The following is a 21,811-nucleotide window of genomic DNA, read 5'->3' on the forward strand; positions in this document are numbered from 1 at the left end:
GGCAAAAAAGCCCTACACACTCCCTGCTTGGTCCCAAACGACAGGCAAAGTTAGCGACTAGCCAGTGAGCACCGCATAGCTTTTAGAAGCTAAAGAGCCAGATATTTTTCTCAAGAGTTGGTGGGCACCAAAACAGAACTAAAGGGAGAGTGAATCTTGAACTTCGATTTACCAGTTCCCATGAAACGAAAACTCCAAATGAATGATAATGTTGCTCCGTAACGGCTGGATGTATAAATAAGCAACTGTTGACAAATTGTGACCAAGATATGACATCATATGAGTGATGAGCTATTTAGTGATAATATCGCAGATAAAGATGTATTGGTCTGGCTTAATTCACAATCTTATATCTATCACTCTTGGCCAAGCACTTCAGTAAGTTCAGTTTGTGAATAAAAACACTATTGTTTGAATGAAATGACATTCTGGATATAATCTTATAATAAACATCATCAATGCAGCACACACAAGCTGACAGGCACTTTGTTTTCAAGTCTGGATGAATGACTTAACCGTGAATTACATTGTCTACTGAATCTCTGTTATTGTAGACATTTTCCTTTACACAAGAAATGATGTTTTACCTTGAGCAAAGGGCCGTGTTCATCACTAAGGTAAATGCAACTCGCATATTCTTTGTGTCATAAGAAATAATTATCAGAGAGAAACATCTATGTATTCAGTAGTGGTCAGACCTATGTCAGCTTGTTTTTCATCTGTGATGGAGTAGCTGGCTCTAATAAAGCGCTTCTCACAGACACGTCAAAAAGGTAAGTGACCTTGGCTAGTATCTGCATCCACATCGACCTCATCCTTAATTGCAGCGGCTGCAGCACAGATGAAGGGACTTTTGCGAAAAAGGCCCTATAAAAGGCCTCCTTGGCAAGCTATGTATCAAGCTCTCATAATAAAACCCCCTTTTTACTATTTTTGATTACTGCACTTGGCATGTTACCACTCAATCAATTTACTGAAATGAACTTAAGTTTAATCAATTTCTTCCATTGAATCAAAGGGGGTTCACAAGGCCACAGTATCTGGGAGAGAAAATTGGAAAGAGGGAGGGTCAGCATGATTGAACATTCCCACTTAAAGGTCATCTCATTGCTTATCAGATTTCTTATCAAGCTTTTTTTCTTCTGGCCTGGCTTGGGGAAGCCAATATTTGCTGAGTGATGCCTTTAAAGACCTAGAGGAGGGTCTAAGCCATTAAAGCTCGCTCCCTCTTGTTCCAACTTGGCATGGACATCAGAGGAGCTGCGCTGTGCATTGACAACCAGAGCTACATTACACAACACAGGCTGCTCCCTCAGCTTCACACAACCTTAGTAGTAAGGTCTTAGATGACAGCAACATCGCCCCCTCTGGATAGTAGGGCCTCTGTGGCCCCAGCTACAAATTAAGCCTTTGTGGAGGACTGACATTTTAAACACTTTCTGCTTTGCAAGAAAGTTAGTGGGAAAATCATGAAGTGCTAATCTGCACATGAGTGAAAGACAACCAAATGAGTCTTACCGTTCGGCCTCCAGGCGCATCTCCTCCCGCTTCTGCCTCCGCAGCTCCCGGCGACGCTCAAAGTCCATTTCCTCCATGATTGTGCCCTGTGGGATGACATCATCAAACACATACATGTTAATTTACTCAATTTCAGGATGGCAGAGAGTCTTGAGAGGGCAGGATGCTGGTTCACCAGACAAATAAAGGTTTATTTTCCGATATCTGATTATTGAAATACCTCATTTACTGCACTGGATTAAAACTGCCTTCACATGCACAGGTGACTCACAAGAGACGATGTATGCATGCAATCCAGGATTGTCATTTTTCTTTTATATCATCAATATCCCCTGATTACTTCACTGTTCACTATTTGCTCTCATTACACCTTATCCTAGCTGCATTAAGCTACCACTAATGCACTGCATTACATTACATTTACTCTTTTGACAGATGCTTTTATACAAAGCTACTTACAAGTGAGGAACATCATTTCAGGCTTCAGTGCAGTAGGAAACCATAGTGTTCTAAGTTCTAAGTACTACATCAAACGGAACATCCTTCACATTAAAAGCTGATGAAACACAGGATGGCTTTTATTGCAAAGACACCACAGTTATTGCTAACAGTAATCATTTAATTTCAGAATGGGACAAGAATCAAAGCTTTCCAATCATTGTTTGCTGGCACATTATACAGCTATTTCCCCTGCTGTTACCACCTTTGACTACCAATCAACCAGGACTGAAATATTAAGGATTACAACTTCAAGTACAACCAATCCTACGACACATGGTAGTGACCAGAAGTCTGTATTCTAGGTATACCTCTGTATATACAGCTGACAACAGCCTAGCTTGAATCTATGCCCACAAACTGTTGGGAAACAGAGGAATGAGGCAGAAAACAAAAGAAAGAAGAGCAGAGATAGAAAGGGAGAGAGACGAGAGACGAGACAGGATGTTAACTCAATCAGTTATGAGCAACTCTCACTAAAAATACCCCGCTAGGGTACGTGACTGGCTGTGCTCTGAGGACAGAGACCACCCAGGAGTTGTTGAGCCTCCCATCATACATCTACGATCCCCACTAAACCACCAGCAACATCTACTGTACACTGAAGCTAAGCAAACAGACACAAGCTGAGCAGTGGAGGGGGAAAGACAAAGGTGTGTGACAGCCTGCGTACTGAAAGGACAGCAGTGAATAATGTCATATATCAACACTGTATACATTTTATTGTGATATAACAGAAGTAGGAAGGCAACAAGTGAGGCAGAAAACAAGATGTTTTAAAGTGCTGTGGGACAAATCTGGAGAAACAAAGAAGTAACTGTGACTGTCATACCTTGAGTTAAACAATGTCTTTTCCTTCACACCATACCAGCTTCTCACAATGACTTCTCCAAGCAGAGACACAATGCAACTTCTAGTAATAGTCTCCAACAGTCCAGCCTCAGCTGACAGAAAAGCCAAATGCTTGTTCCTTCCCCTCCCTGCTAGTCGTCCCTCCCTCCATCCCTCAGTGACCTCCTTCCTTCTTTCCCTCAGTCTTACCCCCTAACTCCCTCCCTCCCTCCTTCGTCCTGTCTCTCTTTCTCTCCCTATCTCTACCACTAACTTTTCCTGTGTTGTTTACTGACATGTCAGAGCTTGGCTAAACCCTGTGCTAGGACATGACTCGACTCTTGAGCCCAGCTTCCTGTGTGTCATACGCGTATTTTCTGCCTGCTTTTCCCCCCATCTGCAGGAGGGGTCAAGGAGGGCCTCTTCATGCATAGACATCTGTATGTAAGTATGCATTGCAAATGTGCATGTAGGTGCAACATTACAGCATTTGTGTGCATGCATTCACACTAATAAACATACTACTGAGCACATACAGATGTCCACATGGGCAGGAAACACACACAGGAGAGAAATGCTAAAAGAAACCAAGGGATCTGTCTAACCCTCACCCTCCCCACTGCATCTTCTCACCCAGTCTCCTCCCCCCCATGTTGTGTGCCTGTACAGTAAACAGAGCCTTGCCTTCCCCTGCTATTATACTGTAAAAAAGACAAAGAGGGAGAAATATTTTAGATGCACACTTAGTGTCATTTCTGAAATTTGAGGGGGCTATTCATACAACCGTAATTAAGACAAAATGAGAGCAATAACTAAAACCGACAAGGCCTCCAAACATCACCAATCTAATCACATACTTCCGAGAACCAGCAACGCCAAGGGAGACAAAGTTGTTAGTAATGCAAGCACGGCAGCATATAAATTTGGAGTTATTGTTGCAAATAATGCATGATTTATGCAGCTGAGAGGACTGCGTTTTCATTTGGTGTTCAATTTTGTACAAAAATGAGTTATAGATCATTTTAAAGATGTGTCATTTACTCTAAGAAAATGTTCACTAGGTAAATCAAAATAAAAGCAGGTTTGTCAACAAAATGATCACAAATTGGTGCATATATACAAGAATTTACGTGAATAATAACCCTGAAATCATTATGTTTTAAAACTGATTTATGGTGTATGAAAAGAGCTGTTCATTAATTGAAGGACTGAATGCAGCACAGTCACATTGTCTTGTCTCTACATGGGGCAACACCGTGTAGAACAGCAATAGAAAAGGTCCTCAGCACGACGTAGAAATGTAATTGTTGTGAACATCACTGATGGGACCACCCATACTTTGCAAAAGCTAACACAGGTGGAACAAGAGAAAGACAGCATTCCATAAAGATGAGCAGCCCGGAGTCACAAGTTTGTGACATTTTCAGACTTTTTACAAGTTCAGCCTGTCTTAGCATGTCCACTATAAAACATCTTCTTCCTTCCTTCCCTGCATCTGTCCATTTATTCCACCATTTATCTCTACCCGTCCAACTCCCTCCTTACACTGTCTGTCTCTTTTTCTCTTCTCCTCCCCCTCTTTCTCTTTCCCCGTCTGCCCCGTCCTTCTACAATGGCTATAATGACACATTTACCAGTCAAATTACTACCTGTCGAGACTGCCAGACCCTGGCACAGAACCCAGTGTCTAAGTGCCAGCCTCTTAAAAAGCCTTAAAGCCAAGTTGATATTATCCTGACAGCCACTGGGATTACACCACCTTATAATGCCTCTATCTTCCCACGAAGTCTTGAGTTAAAAGCAGCAAAACAATGGGCCCTTATCAGCCAAATGAGGGACAGAGTAGATCAAGTATAAGTCTGGGAGCGAGGCTGAAGTATAAGTATGAGCTAGCAGTGCATCTATTTTTGGCTTTGGTAAAATGTTCCTAACGCTGGCTTAGCATTTTGTGAGAAGAGAAGACTGCAGCTTTTTGGTCAGACTTCTTTCTGTGATACTCCGAGCAACTATCCCCTCACAACGTTAGACAAACACATTAATCTCCACATTATGGCTATGGAGCTATGCGAGGAATGCTCCTATTTAACCTCTGATTTTAGCAGAGGGGACTTGAAAGAGCCTCCAAATTACTCATTCACATGCCAGTTAAAAACAACTCCTTCTCCGGATCTTGTGCGTGCAGTGACTGTTTTGGTTGTTGAGTAAAGGGAATTAATGTGAGGATAAACAAGTAAAAACTGGCTTGGCACAAGTTATGTGCTGCCAGCTGTGAGGATGGCAAATAAAGGAACAAAAGCGACTTGTTACAGCTGGTGGTTTTAAGTCTGAAACAGTCACATGCAGTTTTAGGAAGTGACCTTTGTGGTCCTAAACCTAAATCAAACATGTTGGAACATAATTTACTTTTACAATAAAGATGATAACCCTTTATTAGCCGGCAGTATGTACATAAATTATTGTCAATTGTTGACATGTTACCACGCTAGCAGCTCTGTGAGGCTACTTACAGCACTGCTTTAACCTAAATGCCAATGCCATCATGATAACATGCTAAATGCTAACGTACTAACATTTAGCAGATATGATGTTCACCATGTTATCTATCTTAATTTAGCATGATAACATGCTAAGATTTGATAATTAACACTGATTATTACCACAATTGGCCTCAGTGGCTAACCACTAACTGGCTAGCGAGCATCTAGCTAATTAGCTAGCCCCCACAGCTGGGGCCAATGTCATTAGTTTTTCAGTTAATGAATAATAGCCATAAATAAAAGTACTGGGAATTTTATTCTGGTTTACAAAGCCTTTGTTTTTTTATCTAAATAAAAAGCGAAAGAGTATGACCATCTATCAGTGACAACACCAATCACAGTCTGCAGTTACCAAATCTGTCAATATACCATAAAAAGAAGCTATGGTGCGTTATTATTTCGCAGAGCGAGGAAATAAAAGCACAACACTGTCACGCTACAGATACTGTTGCCCTCGTCTTGGTTTCCATAGGAACACACTGTTGTCTGGAGCCCAGAAGAGGTCACAGCTGTGCAAGTGTCCAGGTGAAGAGAGGTATCCCAGTGATCTGGAATGTGAGAGAAGCACCAGAACAAAGCCTGGTCTTTCTAGCTTTTGCTCCAGTGGAAGAAAATATTTTGCCATCTGCTACAGTGGTTGGTATGTTGGAGAACTCATGAGCCACTTCCACTCCTACCAGGGTAATTTGGTCTAATTTGGTATCAGCTACCTTAGGAGACCAGATGACACACAAGATAGTTGTGATAGTGAAATATGTTCTGACTGCTGAAAAACGATACCCAATTATATAATACAAAATAATGTCAGAGATACAGAATAGGCTAAGATTGTGAGGACGTGAAAAGAAAGCTTTCACAAGCTGCAGGACTTCAGTATTTTGGCATCAGCTGTCCTCGCCTATCATCATTTAGTCAGCCAGACTAAAAGTGTAAGACTGTAAATACAATTGTGTCCACATTCTGACAAATTTGAGGCTTTTATTTTGACAGCAGGATTGCCTCTCTTCAGATTCTGTCATGGGTCTGCCAGACTAGCTTAACACATGAATCACTGCTCCTTCACAACAGAAATGATTGCCACAAAGCCTCTCCATCTCTCTCTGCTAATGGTCACCTTAACTTAAAGGCACTGTGGAGTCTTCTTGGAAACAAAGTTGTGCATACATTTGGTGTTTCTCACAAAATGCATTCTGTCTATCCTTGAGGCCTGACCAAAGTAATGAATGAATCTTGTGCCTCAAGAACAGCTGCCAAGTAGTTTTTTGTATCATTTGCATCCATGTTTGCTAGCTAGCAGTCTTCTTCCTCCCTGACTTTTGCTGCTGCAGCACCTGCAGCTCAAAAAACATTTTTTTCCATTGACCACTAGTAAAGGAGACACTCATAAAACTGCTGACAGTACACTTCGAACTACAAACAAAATCAGGTATTTTCTTGATGCAATAAGATTTTTTTAAAAACCCACAAGGAATTAATATTTCTATAAATCAGATTTTATGTTCGCTATGTCCTTTCAATGTTAAATCTATGAGACTAGAGGCCAAAGAGGGAGCGAGAGAGAGAGATATTAATTGCACTCACGCAGATCATTAAAGTATCCATATAGGGAGAGACTGTGAGCATGCAGCAGTTAACTGACGCTGTGGGAATTTAACTGCTAACCCTGAAATGCTCCTCCATTTGCATGCTGCTGTAGGACAACCTACAGTAAGTTGTCCATTTAGGGGAGTAGTGGATGCAAACTTCACTGGAGATGAACACAGTAATTGTAAACACACCAAATGAAAGCAAAGGGAGACTAGAGGGAAAAAAAGAGATGGAGACCGAGGTCCATTGGTTCAGTCTGAGCTGAGATATATGGGCAATGTACAGTATTTTGGCAAAATAAGAATTATCATTATGTGATTATTTTATCACACAGATAAACCCTCTGCAGTAAAATGGGAATGAAAAGGGAAATAAAGTGAGAGAGATAGTGCATGCCTGTAGGTAGTGCACACTAACAGCTGTTTTGGCTGGGGCTCAGGGGACAGTTTGAGTTGGGTAAACCTAACGTTTTCTGCAGGGGTAAGGAGTCTCCTGAGAGTAGTCTGACAGGGCGGGTAAAATATGTTCAGCCTGTATGTGAGGGTGTGTGCATCATTATAAACAGTATTTAACAAACAAGCTTTACATTTGTAAATGTGTATTTATGTAAATGTGCATGTGGAAAGTGTCTGCAGATGTGCAGAGAGGAGGTACTTCGCGAATGATTGCAAGCTTTTGTGTGCGTGTTAGAATTGGAGTGCAGGTTTTTACAACTCTAATACTGCAAATATGTGACTGCTGGTGCTGTATGTGTGTGTTTATGGTACAGTAAATGTGTGTACATGTGTGATATCCATCACCACCTGCAGGGCTGTGTTTGGAAAGCTGGCCCTGTGGTTGTGGGTTTCTTGTGCTATGTGTCTCCTCTCATATGTCCAGGCCTCGGCAGCATTAACACGTTTACAGGCCTGGGATGCAGAGCGGCTGCGGATGAGCATTCATAAATTCACTGGAGGTTTTTGGCACAGCGAGGCCAAGAGTTTCTCTCTTTCTTTCCATCTCCGCTTGTCCCTTTCTCAGCCTCATCTGTCATCTAGATTCTTTCTCTCTGCCTGCCTTTCGGAGCCTGACCGATACAGCGGTGAGCTGAGATTGCTGAACGATACTGTATAGTGGTATACAATAAGGCTGTCACTCTTTATTTGAAATTCAAACTTGAACTTGAAAATCAAATATTCAATGTGCAAACATCTTTATGAATACAAAAAATTCACACTGTATAAACACAACAGGCTGCGCCTTCTAATCCAACAAGGGCCTGTCCGTCTGACCGCTGCAGTAAACCAGGCAATTGTTGAGCTTTTTCTAATGTAAAACACAGCTGCCTTACAAGCTAACGTTAGCTTGTCATGTTAGCTTGTCCCTCAAATGAAGCATCGGAGGCACTCTGTATGAATGAGGGCACAATTCCACAACCATATGTAGGATAAGGCTACATGGGTTGAATTAAATCAACAAACTTTGAACGAGTTGTGAAAAAGTAGCAGCCCTAAGAAGATAATAGCAGTCCAGTGAGTTTTGAGATAGTGTTACAAAAAGAACATTGATGCTTCATTAATATTTATTTTTTCTAAGTTGTTTTGTAATATTAGAATTTTATTTTCTATATTTCTTATGCATGTTGTTTCTAGTTGTTGTTGATACAATTCGACACTAATTCACTTTACTGTTTTAAATGTATTGTTATTGATGTTTTTAAACTCTCACATGTCAATAAAGGTATCACAATTGAAAATCCTGAATTGGTTGACTCTTTTTGACCCAGTTTCATTCTCTTCCTCTCTCATCCCTTTCTCACAGATTTTCTTTCCTCTTGGACCACAATGCACCAGCGTGGCCAACAGCTGCACACTGTGTTCAGCCACAATAGGAAGAGACACAGGATTGGTTGGCTATGAATTAAGCTTAGTCCTGGGTTTAAATTTTACAGGATTTATCCAAATCCAAGCAGCCAAGCCTCTTTCTGTATTTGTCTTTGTCTGCATCCGCATACCACAGTGTGAATATCAACCACAATAGCCTCTGTTGTCAAAGCCGAGGTCTTCAGCTGCGACTATATATTCTAGGCGACATGTGAGGTGGCCAACTGCATCAGAGCTCAACTCAATCTCAATAACATCTGCTTTCCACTCACACTCTATCTCCCCCAAAACAAAATTTTTTGAAAGTGTGACTTCAGCTCAAATGAGGAAAAATTTCACTGAGCATGAGCAGACGGTATTCACAGGCAAACCTGAGAAGCTAATGCCACTGTGGCAATTGAAATGCGGTGGGATAATGTGCCGACGTTTTTGAGGGTTAGGGGGAAAAAAATGGGCTTGGGACCTTGAATGCCTCAGACGCATTGTCATTAGTGACTTAAGATGTGCCGATCAGATGCAATCCTCCCTCAAATTGCCCTCTGTGCTGACTCTGGCTATTGGATAGAAAACGACAAGCGAGGGGAAATTTCACATTGGGGTAGGGAAAAGACCTGAAGGTTAAAGATGTTAAGTTTCCATTTGGTGAAGAAAAAGGAGACTCCTGCATTCCCAGACAATGGTTCACATTCCATAACACCTCTCTTTGCCCTGTGAATCACACACACACACACACACACAGACTGACTGACTGAGGTTATCTGTTCACACACACATACACACCTCAGATGCATTATTTCATACAGGCTGCTAGCAGGCTAAACTAAGCACTGCTGGGATAGCCCATCCACTGGATTTATCACAGAAGCAGTGAACCAAAAATCAAATGCACAAACAAACTACTAAGTGATTACTAGTAATTAACCAGCATCACAGCTGTACTACACTGAATGCTTAAACAAGTATTTAAAGCCACTGAAAACTTGATTTCAAATCTTACATGTTTCTCTGTAACCTTAAGTATTTAGGACAAAATAAGAAAGAAAATTATTATTATCTAATATTTTCTGAGAGCTGAACACTAAAAAAAAACAATCTGCTTGGTCATGACTGTGTTATTGTGGATAGGGGTTGGGGTTAGCTCAGCCACACAGTCAACACATTTTTTTATTCTAATGTTGCTAAACTCTGATTGGTGCAAGGAAGTATGTGACATTAGTTTTTTCCAACTGAACTCCCCCCATGTCAAACCAGTGAGAAAAACCAGGTCATAATCAGAACAACAGTTTGGTGTTAGTAAAAAAATAGTTTGTGTGGGACCCAGCAGTGATAGTGCCAGACAGGGTCTTTAAATGACAACTGGATTATTACAACTGCAAAATGTGTAAAACAGAAACGCTGTAGACTCGCTTTAAAGACCACCGCCCTGAGTCAACTTTAACCCATTGGATTGCCATAGTTGTGTGCACACTGTATTCCAACATATTAGACATGCTTTCAGTCTCACAGGTTCAGATAATCTGACTTGACTCTTGGCTTGTTTATAACCTGTTTGATCGTCTGATTGCTCGTGTTTCTTGTTTGGTTGGACTTTGTTGAGCAATGCAGCCATGTTCCCACATCTCAACAGTTACTCTGAAGAGTAAAATATTTCCATAACTATTAGCAATGGTAGCCAAAACTACAAAATGTAAGACCCCCCCCAAAACTTAAATTATCCTTTTAAGTACTGTGGAATTCAGCTATAACCCTCATGAGAATGTCATGGTAATAAATAGCACTTGTTTAAATTATCTTTCAAACTGATGAATCTCTTTTGGAAAGGAAACTGTAGCTTGATACTTTGTAAACTGTTGCATTGCTCTGATAAAAAACAAATTACCCTCTATGTAGCATTCTTGAATCCTGTGTTTTATTTTCCACTGTCAGCGAGATAACCTCGCTAAACTTTGAGCACACTGTCATCTGTCGTATATTTTGACTATGACTCACTGTTCTTTTAATATTTTCTCCTCCCCTGGTTGCACACATGGATGGGAGTTGTCCGCTGTTCATCACACTTTACATCTGATGGTATTATGACCTTTCACTTCTGTGGAGAGACAGCTGAGAACACCTGCGCTTCAAAAGCCAGCGTTCCCCTTCAGGCTGAGGGTGTGTTTATGTGTCCTTAAACCTGACGCCTGAAGTTAAGGCACACTTAAATTGCAATAAAAACATTACCCTAAAATGCCATATCCATCACCTGAAACTCACGGGTTTTTGACAGGCAGGTTTTAACACACAGATGCTCTATTTAAACTGCAAACACGTCATCCTGATTCTCATTTTTGAGACAGATCTGAATAAATCCGCCCTCAGGAGCTCTCAAACTCTCACTCTAAGGATTTTAAAGTTAACCACTGAAATGAGATGATAAATTCTTATTTGTCAGCTGCTGATCCAATTTACTGAATTAAATAAGTACCCAAAAGGAGTTGATGTAGCAGCTGGCTGAAGAAAAAGAAAGCTATAAAACACTGTCTTACTTTTTAATGTTGGTTTTAAGAGGGGCATTTGCATTAGGGGTTGGATTCTTACTGCCCAAATCATAAATAATACTGTAAAAAGGCAACTTCTTTGTGGAACAGCCACAGGAGCCAATACAATTCCTCTCCAGTGTTTGACTTTTAAAAGCCTTGTGTCCCTTTTAAAAGTGCACTTTCAGATGCTACACCCACAATCAGGCAGAATTGGAGAAAAAGCATTCCAAAAAGTACAAATCCCACACAAAATAGGGATGTTTGTACGGCATCAAAAGGCTACTGCTCACTGGCGGTGCTCCATATGACCAAATATGGAAGGAAAAAATGCTGCCTTTTCCCGTAACCAAACTGGGAAAAAGGGAAAAAAAGGGAAGGTTTTCTTGCATGCTGTGTGCACAGCAAGATAGAGCTCTCACACTCACTACACAGTGGCCACAGAGTTGGCTCCCGCTCAAAACAGCATGACTGATGGTGATGGTGGACCTGCCGTGACATCTCAGTGAACACTGTCGGGCACACAAATACACACACCTGCACAACTCAGGAGTCGTGAAAGAGAGGCACACCGATCTTTTCACTGCACTGACGTTTCATTTTTAAACAAACACAAAAGCCTTCTCCACTTTTACACATGAGCTCTATACCGGAGTCTCATTGTGTCGGAGCCCCCTGGAAGGGAACATTCCTCTTGGTGAAAAAGCAGCCATCTAAAGTGCCATAGTCCTCTGCTTAAGTTAGAAATGGTTTGTTTATCTGCCCCCCCCCCCCCTTGCCTCTATATGGAGGGGCTCTGACATTCTCTTGCCACTGCTGCACTGCAAAAAAAAAAAAGTCTGTGCGTGCATGTCATTTCACAAGAAACTTATCAAATTATCTAGGACATTTTTTGGAGTGTGTGTGAGCCTCCAGCAATGGACGAAAACTGCTGGAAGATGAAAAACAAAAAAAAAAAACCTCTGCAGTCAGCACAGAACAAAGCAATAAATAAAAGGAGTTGTGCCTCTGCTTTTCCAAACTGTCCAGTTTAACAAGTCACTGAACCTTTGTATTCCATCTTAAAGGAACAGTTTTGCATTTTCAATATGCTTATTCACTTTCTTGCCAAGAGTTAGATGAGCCTAGCTCTGTCTGATGGGAAAAGAACCTGCATTCCAGCACCTCTTAATCTCGCTTATTAACACATAATATCCAGTTAGTTTAATTCGCACAAAAACCAAAATGTAAAATGTCTTAGGTTTTACGCAGGTTAGTGCTGAACTTTGCTGATACAATCTCGATACAGTAAACAACACAAAGTAAAACATATGTAACCACTATGCCGAGTGGTGGAGAACAGAATAGAACAATAAGATTCAACATTTTTCATGTTTAGTGATAATAATGCAATGATATACAGTACATACTGCGCAGTCCTTCAAATGAAAATGTAATAAGCTAAACATTACATATGAAGCTAAAGTCAGCAGGTCATTAGCTTAGCTTGGCTTAAAGACTGGAAGCAGGGGGAAACAGCTAGCCTAGCTTAAATAAAATCACCTAGCTTCATCTGGTTTCTTAATTCATACAAAAACAAATAATATAGAACAGCAACTTGTGGTTTTACATGGGTTAGTACTTTGTCTCCTTGCTAACAGTCTTTATGCTAAATTAAGCTAATTACCTTCGTGTGGCCTCAAGTTAGCTGTAGCAGCATTTCCTTAAGGTGCAATAACCTGTTGATTGGTTGTTTCTTAAGAGTCCCCATTGTGTGATACAAGTGATTTGACTGAATTAAAAAAAAAAAAAAAAAAACACAGAACGATCTCTCTTTAAAATAGACATCTTTGGTGTTGCTGCCCAGCAATGACAAGCAGAGAACAAAGTCATAAATATCCCATTCCAGCTCTTTCTTCTCCTGTTTCCTCATGATCCAGGTGGTTTTAGTTTTCTTTTATTGAAGCACCTCCTTGAAATAATACATCAGATATTCTGTTGCAAATATCCAGAGTGTCAAAAAATCCTAATAATTGTGCACCCTTGCACTTGACACGCGATACTAAGTGTGTTGTGTAGTTCTGCAAGTACATCTTTTCATCACTCAGGAGCAAATGCCATGTCAGAATATATATGCTATAAAGGGCGGTATCAAGATTAGACCATAATAGACTAGTAATAGTAATAACCAAACAAGACAGGGCAAAATGAATAAATAAATTGAATTTTTCCACATCATTTTCCCGTCAAAACAAAACAGCAGAGCTATGATGAGTACACAAGGACAACATCACCTAGTCTCTCAGTACCTTAGGGTGCGCTGTGACATCTATTAAATAGGACTGTAAATAAATAATGACAGACAGCTGCTGAATGAAACCAAAGACAAAAGAGCTGATAGCAATCTCAATCCACTGACAAAAAAACCCCCCATCTTCCGGCAGGTCATTTAATGGTCTCAGAAACCTCTAGCACGATTGGGAGAGTTTTTCTCTCATTTTCAGGAAAAAAAAAAAGTATTTCTAGACTGAACACCACAACATGTGACTTCTCATGAATCCCCTCCTTGTCCTTCTCTTGTGTTCATTTCCAGGAGAATAGCAGCCTCCTCTTGTTCCTTCAGGACAGCTCGTTTTGACACCTGCCTTCTGTCAGAGTAAATGAGGCCTGGGCAGGAGTCTGTGTCTCCTCAACAGGACATTAATCTGCTACTAGTGAGCTGACCAGGGAGACTAGTGGAACCAGAGTGCTGATATATGGTGGGTTTTAGTCTAAGCACTGCTACTGCCGACACCGCAGCTCGAGAACAGTTTATCCAGCTGATGGCAATAGAGCCGAATCGAACGGAAAAGGATAAAAACAGGACATAACGGGGCAGAAATGACCTCTACACTGCTTTAAGACCTCACTTTCTTTCAATCTGTGAGGAAAGTCCAGTTTTTTTAACCAGAGATCGAAAGATCACTGTTTCAATCGCTGCAAAAAAGCTAGTGCGTCTGGCTAAAAGGCCCTCAGGCAAGATCTTGAACCATTTTAATAAGTGTAAGTCACTGGGGATATGCACCAAAGCTCAATCACTAAAATGTAAAAGTAAACGTGATTAGCATGAGCCACAGCAGCCTACAGCCTCATGGTACATGGGCAATAACATGACATGCTGGAAATATTAAGTGGAACATAAAAATGCATGTCTCATAAAGCTTGAGAGGTTCCTGATGTGTTTCTCTTAAGGCAAGAAACGGCAAAGAAAATGGTTCTGCTGAACATTTGTGACATGCTTCCTATAAAAGTCACATTTCGGTCAGGGTGGACGTGTGGCTCTCCGTGGCCGGAGAAAAATTACACTTTGGTGAAAGAAGGAGAGAAAATCGGAAGGAAAAAAAAAAGAATATAAACGGCGGACGGATTTATGTGGCTGACTCAAACCACACCAAGAGAGAACGTCTTCCCATCATACCTTACATGGAGACATACATGAGGGTAGAGTGAGGCTAAAAAGCATGATGCAATGCCCCACACACCGACAGCCTGTTGAAAACATGACAGCTGTGTAAAAACCCTGACACAAGTTTGCCTTTTTTTGAGCAGGCACCACATCCATATCTGGAGAAAACAAAGAAAATCACTTTCACGGAGGACATTTATTTAAATCTCTCCAAAATGTCATAAATCTTTGTCTTTCTTGCCTTGTTTTAACACACAAGTCAGTAAATCATGCGGCAGAATGCCAATTTATTGAAGTGTGCTGCGAGGCTTTTCAAGGGTATTACATGACAAGGTATTTCTCAAAATAAGGGGCTGCATTCCTGGAGAGAGATAGGAGGAGATTAAGGAGCGGGTGGTGTTGTGGGTGGAGTGGTGTGTGAGCGAGATGACCTGACCGAGTGGGGGTTTTACTCACAATGGATGTGGAGAGGTGGAGTGATCCCCTGACAGTGCTCTGAGTTCAGTCTTACTGGGGGGAAATCGAAGGGGTTTCTTCAGGGAACTCACAGACAAGACACATGCTGCATACGCACAATTGAGATAAAGGAATGATAATAGAGAGCCTTTCACAGAGACAGTCAGGGATGTTTTGTTTTAATCCTATGACTCTCTCTCTCTCTCTTTTTCTATCTCTGGTTATTCATGCGGCCCTGACATGCTCTCAGTGAATTGATGGAGGGCCAAGCTGTTTAATGGAGGATGTACTGGGACTCCTAAGCCAGGTGTACAAACTAAAAGATTTCTCTCAGCAGTACACTCCGTAGACATTTGATAAATTGGCTTCAGTGGCAGTGATAGTGACCAGGAAAGGGGAGGCAATCAACATGTTCAAGTTACACTATCACTTTTTGACTTCCCGAAAGGTACTCAGTGGAATTTCCCTGGAAAGAGCTTTGTTTATATTCAGTGCTTCTAACCAAAATGTGTTACAAGTATCCTTGTAAACAGTGGGTCACCCTTATTAAGTTGATACGGCCAAATCGTTAGCAAACAGTAACACATTCATCAGATATGGAGCAACATTAACATCCATCTAGAGAGATGTTTCTGGCCACCTGGCAAATGTCTCTCTAGCATTCACTTTCCTTTTAATTCAGTTTGGGTCTCCACCAGTTCCTGGGGGAAATTTTAGGCTCTCTAGCTGCTAAATGCTAAGTGTTTGTCAGTCAAAAGTGCTAAAAAGGCCCATACAGCTGAGGGGAACTGCAGTTGAGTGATATTTTCCAATGACACTACACATTACACGTTCATGTTTTATGTCTTGCATTTGCATTAATCTATTGCCCTCTACAGTCTGCAGGAATTTATTGGCAAAAATTTCAACACTAGTTTTAGGTCTTTCTAAAGAGTGAATTCAATATTGAACTTCATGAATTTTAAATTAATACTTCTTGACTGTTCTTGAATTAAGTATAAGCTGATTGAGAAATTGAGGGTGCAAAGAGCACATAGAGGGGAATGGTTACACGAAGAGGAAGGACTGTAATAGAAAAAGCCAGAGCATAGCTCTTGACAAAGGACTGCAGAAGTCAGCACAAAATTCTGTGCTGTATACCAGTCCTAATCCCAGTCCACCTACACTGGTTGACAGATGTGATGCCAGGAATTAGAAATATGGAGCTCTTTCATTCAGGCAAAGATGAAATCCCAACAAATATCACACCCCTGTGGATAATGTGACATTTTTTTTCTATCTTTCAGTGGTTTGAAGTATCAAATTTTAAGCTATTAAAGCATTAGCGTTGCTTGCGAATCAGCCGATACACATTCTCTAAGTGACAGAGAGCTCACCTCTCCTTCCAAAAAATACATTCCACTCTCCTCATACCTCAAATCCTTTCAGGGCTCTGCAGGGCTAAAGTTCACTAGCTTTACCAGATCTCATTTTCGTGCATGGCTGTGCTGGCTGTTATTATTAGTGTGGCAGCCAGCCAGCTTGGATGGGTACACGTCTTCTTTCCCCCTCAATCCCCCTCGAGGTGAAAGGCCCAAACCAAGGTCTTTAATCCGTAGTATACAGTAGGTAATGTATGCTGCTTTATACTCTGCACTCACTCCATATGTGTATGTACTGTGTTCATTGTGTCTGTCAGTCTAGAGGTAAAAGTGACCACCAGTGCAGACAGAATATGTCTTCATACCTGCAGTTTACAGGGGCAGAGCACTCATAGTCAGTCCTTCAGGAGTTACCCGGTGTCTGTCTCTATTCCTTCTCTCTTTCTGTGGTTATGTGACTTTGGGATCCATTGCCAGAAATTCCAGGAAACCCTAGAGCTTCATGAGACATAACAAAGCTCTCTCTCTTCCTCTGTCTTTGTCTCTTTCACTGTAGATTACACTATGTTTCTCTGTCTGCCTTCTGCAGGCCTGGAAGCTCTGAAGCTCATTCTCCCTGGGAGCTGAAAGTAATTTTATTCAGTGGCTGATTGACTCATATCATACCATTTTAAATACTGGAGTTACTTACTTTTAATGCGTGTGCTAATTCCGGACCACACACTATTTAGACCATGGAAGACGCAATCATCATTGAATGCCATTAGCATGATGTGGCATTTACTGCTAAATTGGGGATAAAATTCAGCTTTAGAGGTTAATACATGTGCGGTATTTAAGCCTCCTAATTCCTAAATTTATTAGAATAACACATATCTCAGACAGCCATGAAATTGTAAATAATTGAGCGGTGCTCTTAGGAGGCTTCTCTGGTTGCTCCGTTGAGGTTGCTGCTAGCTTTTTTTAGCTGATGGCAAAACTGGAAATGAGATTTGGTTCACAAAGCAGCAGAGCTAAATGGGAATAAATCCAAAACCACAGCTGACCTCCCCCCGACCTCCCCCCTGACACTAATCTGTCCATGGGGGGTTCACCCATCTCCTCTCGCTCGAAATTGTCTCCTCCACCTGGGTCAACCCTGCTCTCAAACACATACATGCGTGTCTGAACCCCCTCACACGCATAGACGGGCACCTACAGACATACCTATCCACCCCCACCCACCACCCACCTTGTGTTTATGTTCAGAGCTTGAGTGACTGGTATTTCATTTCGGCCTGCCCGGAGCCCTTTAGCACAGTTTGGCTTGGCCAGTGTACCATTACTAGTCATTAACTCTAACCTGAACTAATAGGGGCCCATTTTCCAAGGTGGTCTCCCAGGTGGCTGTCACAGGAGTGAGTGGCACTGCGGGGCTCAGGGTTTGACTCAGGTACACAGAGTCTCATGAAAAATCTGCCGGGACGAAAGCCAGACTCCATCACACACTGGATGCAGACCTTGATAACAAGAACCCATTGTTCTTTGGGGAGTGTCTGGGTGTTTTGTTTCTCATTAAGGCAGCTTTAATGAGGCCAGCCAGAGTGGGCACCCCATCCCATCTCTGCAATGCACTCTGCTATATTTGCACCTTATTCAACACCTGATCCAATGCACCATCAACAACCCTCCCAAAACCATTCACTCCCCCATAAATAAAACCAAGTCAGACCAAGAAACACAATATACTTATAGCCTAGTACATCATTCAGGTCAGTATATTGATGTTAATTGATTGATTATCGATGTGCTTATTGCAGATATATTGGTACAAGGATATGTGTTTGCTGAGAGGTCAAAATAAATTGCAAAGGAATGGCAAAATACTGTATGTTTGAAGTAATTTAGGAACAGTGTTGCCATTACATAGTTTGTCCACTGGAGAGCAAAGATGACACAGTTCTTTGTATTTGGGGGGGTCATCAAAAAAATTGAGGTAAAAAGGACTGTCCAACAAAATATCATTACCAGATTATTTTTAAACAATTTAAATATCAAATACTGATGTTACTGATGGTTTCTGCCTCAACAATTTAATGTTGGTTGGATTACAGTTTGCATTCAAATATAACCTACTAAATACACACACCCTATATTAGTTATGCCACATCCTTGTGTAATACTTGATACTATAATATTAATTAGGGCTGGAACAAACAATTATTTTCATTATTGATTAATCTGCTGTTTGTTTTCTTATTTATTTGACTGTTTAGTCTGTAAAGTGGAGAAACAAATAGTGGAAACACCGAACAGAACTTCACAAAGCCCAAACTGACATTTGACCAACAATCTAAAACTGAAACATATCTAATTTACTATTATATTGGCAGCTTCTTATAAATGAGAGGCTGGAACCACTAAATATTTGGCATTTTTCCATTAAATATGACTGGAATGGTCAATCAATTGTTAAGATAGTTGCAGATTAATTTTCCCTTCTATGGACTAATTGATGCAGCTCTAAAATATCACACACCTTTAACTGGTTCCTACAAGCATTATACTGGAACTTGTTTTAACACATGTATATGACAGTTATGGGTGCCTCCTCTTTATGGAATGCTATTTTGTCATTAAAAGACACTTTATGACTAATAACATTTAAAACAAAGACTCTTCATATGAGCAAACTTTGTCAGTATAAATACATTCCAGTTCCCAGTGTATGATTTTAGCATAAAACTATGCGTGTTTTAGCTGTGCGCTCCTCCGTGTGACATGTGTCATCATTAATCAGAAGAGAAGGAGCCATTAGTCTAAATGTGGGGGTAATTAATCCACGCTTGCACTCCATTAGACGTCATGCTCAATTTGTGCAGAGAGCTGTGTACTGAGTAAATAAGCAGAGACGATGGGACCCACAGCTATTATTCCTGAATAGCATGGTATCAGTGTTCTGATACTGCGGAGGTGCTATCGTGCATCTCCAAGAAAGCTCTGAGCTAAACTACTGAGCACACATAGTTCAAGTGGATATTACAACTTAAATTTAAAGTACAATGAAATGAATTACTGTCTCTATTAAATAATTGTATTCATGTATCTTTTTACGTAGGAAATTTGTGAACTTTGCTGTCTGATCAGAGGATAATCATCCGCATATGTATCTCAGTCATAAAAAATGTGACTGGACTTCAGCATTAAAGCCAAACCATGAGCCTCCAACAAGGTTAAACTGCAGTAGGGCATATAGTATGAATCAGCCCTTAGTTTAATAAGTACCATTTGGCTGTCACCTAGGCGGCTGTAGAGCTGCTCTATTACAGTAAAGCCCCTCCAGTACAGAGCTGGGGTTATTCAATAAAAACCTGACTGAGTGTTTCTCCCAATCACCACTGGCAGATCTCTGATGAGGTAAAGAGCTCTCCTATGCCAGCCTCTGTCCCTGCGGAGCACTGTCTGATTAAAATGGTTTTCTGAGAGCATATTTTTGTTCTCCTTGTCCCCTTGCCAGACCCCAGTTTGAGTACAGAGAGAAAAATTGACAAATTACCTAATGCATACTGAATGAATCCACAAAAGGCAGATCTAATCTGTAAAGGTCTCCAGTAGGTAGATAGATGAGAGCCTTGGATTTCAACTTTTTTTGGGGGGGGAAAATGTTGGTATCCATGTCTCAAAGATACAGGAAGAGAATGCTCAAAATGTGCCTAAACATACTCTACATATGTTACCGGTGCTGAGGGAGGAATGGTTTTGCATCAGCTATTCTGCGCTTTTGATCTTCAGCCTAAATCACTTTCAACCCCCCCCCCCCCCCCCCCCCCCCCCCCCCACACACACACACACACACACACACACACACTTATCTTACCTGCTCCCAACAGGGCTGTGACATGTGAAGTGGAAAGAAATGGCAACAGAGGAGTGGCGCACTAACTCCGACTTTCTTACTACTTCTGTCCTCTCGCCTTGCTTATAATACATTCCTGAGCAATCCTCGGAGGCTCATATGTAAATGCCTGAGTATGCTTCTGATTAGGAGGCACAAAGAGTACACTCTATAAATGCACTCTTAAACAATTACCACTGCTCCTGACTGCAGCCCTGACACAGACCCCAGACTGTGCTGCTGCCTCACTGGCTTATTCGGGTGGGAAAGATGGATACAGACCATTTACAACAGCGTGCCTTTCTATAAGACATATGTGTAGAGTTTGACTTCCATACCAGATTTATTTATTTAGTGCTTAAACTAGACAATTACTTGATTAATCACTTTGGTCAGCTAATCATTTACTGGCTAACCAAATAGAAAATTGGTCACTCACACTTTAATTGCTGATTTATCATTTAAAGCTGCTGTAATCAACATTTTATCAATATTAAATGTGGACCACATAGATGTGTAATGTGGAAACTGGTGCTCAGAATGACAAACCCAGAGAATAATTATTCAACTCTTAAGTTCACCTTGGCTATATGGAGAGTTTTTGTGTCATTTTAGTGTCTTTCAGCTCATTGTTTTGGTTTTACGTCACTATTTTGATTTAATCTTATCATTGTTGTTTCTAGACACAGCAGCCAACATGTTCAGCAAAAAAGCTTTGCTAAACCTGCTGTACGCTACCTGACCAGCACCAAAAGGCAGACATAGTAGAGCGTTCAGCAGCTAATGACTCAGATATTTTCCTCGTGCGTTTGTGCAGGGCAAAACCGAGCTAAAAGGGGAGTAAATATTGGATTTAAATTTGGGAACAGTCAAGAGATACTACTCCAAATGATGTGCTGGATGTGCAACTGTTGGCTAATGCGTCAGCCATATCAACTTAAAAGGGGATAATAAGTCAGTGTAGTGTTTACAACTCATTTATGCTGACACCAGGCAGGCCAAAATAGTTCACACAGGCTTCAGGTTACAAAGCAAAAAATGCGAAACATTTTCCAGTTTCACCTGCTCAATTGTGAGAACTCGCTGGTTGGTTAGACAAAAGAATCAACCTGAAGACATAACCTTCAACTCATCAGCAGATTCTACGGTAAATTCTATGGTAAACCTAACCACTAGTCACAGCCCTAAATTAACAAGTTGTGAGACCATCAGACAATATTGTATTCCGCTTAGACTTTACACCAAGACTTCAAATAAATGTTCAAATACTCAGAACTTGGTAGGAATAAAAAATACTCTCTTTGAAGCTCTTCCAAAGAATGAAACAGAAGTCTGACTCATGTGAAT

At 41.0% G+C, this 21,811-nt stretch overlaps 1 protein-coding gene across 13 annotated transcripts in view; it reads right to left on the bottom strand.

The window, feature by feature from the left end:
- Positions 1–21,811, bottom strand: part of cald1a (caldesmon 1a) — a 55,406-nt gene that overhangs the window by 27,715 nt on the left and 5,880 nt on the right. For 10 of the 13 annotated variants that reach the window (XR_011694264.1, XR_011694262.1, XR_011694260.1 and 7 more), the window contains exon 2: positions 1,519–1,604. Coding sequence is in view for 7 of the 13 variants with exons in the window: in XM_071503074.1 (XP_071359175.1) it covers positions 1,519–1,595 (77 nt within the window). In the remaining 6 variants the exon portion in view is untranslated. Of the gene's footprint in view, positions 1–1,518; positions 1,605–2,848; positions 3,005–21,811 lie in introns of those variants that run through there. The other 3 variants (XR_011694265.1, XR_011694263.1, XM_071503075.1) reach the window with 2 other exon arrangements.

Source organism: Trachinotus anak, unplaced genomic scaffold (assembly GCF_046630095.1).
Source record: "Trachinotus anak isolate AG129_WGS33_773 ecotype Australia unplaced genomic scaffold, CSIRO_AGI_Tana_v1 ptg000018l, whole genome shotgun sequence".
Classification (NCBI taxonomy): Eukaryota; Metazoa; Chordata; class Actinopteri; order Carangiformes; family Carangidae; genus Trachinotus; species Trachinotus anak.